We start from the raw sequence: 658 nt of genomic DNA on the forward strand, positions 1-658 counted from the left end.
CTGGGGCAGAGCCAGCACATTCCCAAGAATCAGAGTCGGGAACGAGGTAAGGTTCTTGTCCAGCTGACCAGTACTGCTCATCATCGCAACAATCAGGCTCGTCATCTTCCTCCTCCCCAGAAATGCCTTTTCTAGCCAAGGTAATATTTCATATGTGAGATATTAATTTCTACTTACTTTAATCAATACTCTTCAGTCACTGATTTAATCATTTGCTGAGCTGTTAATTTTACATCATGGCAGTTAATATTTATCAGGCATGGGACCAACAGATGGCGTAATAGTGATGTCTCTGGACCCCCACATGGTTGACCATGGTTCGAGTCCTGGATCTGACAGCTTGAATCTCACACCAAGTGCGTGTGTGTGTGTTCCCAAAATCCTGAGAGGAAAATGGAGAAGGGACTGTGACATGGCCATCCCCCTGGGGGTAATTTCTTCCTTTCTGTTTCTCTTTCTCTGTCTCTCCAGTGAGTGTACCCACTCTATAGCAAAATATCTCTAAATAAAAAAAAAGAAAAAAAAGATTTATCTATCAGTCATTATTGCATGCCAAGTATTATGTTAAGTGCCTTATATATACTCTTTTTAAAAAATTATTTTATTTAATTGTATTTATTTATTTATTCATTTGTTTATTTCAATTTGACCAGAGAGG

General features: G+C 38.8%; 1 protein-coding gene across 1 annotated transcript in view; it reads right to left on the reverse strand.

The window, feature by feature from the left end:
• Positions 1–658, reverse strand: part of DHX57 (DExH-box helicase 57) — a gene marked incomplete in the record, with an annotated part of 57,144 nt that overhangs the window by 47,880 nt on the left and 8,606 nt on the right. Inside the window, 1 exon segment of the mRNA XM_027773004.1 lies at positions 1–131. Within this exon segment, the coding sequence (XP_027628805.1) occupies positions 1–131 (131 nt within the window).

Source organism: Tupaia chinensis, unplaced genomic scaffold (genome assembly GCF_000334495.1).
Source record: "Tupaia chinensis unplaced genomic scaffold, TupChi_1.0 Scaffold000317_1, whole genome shotgun sequence".
Classification (NCBI taxonomy): Eukaryota; Metazoa; Chordata; class Mammalia; order Scandentia; family Tupaiidae; genus Tupaia; species Tupaia belangeri.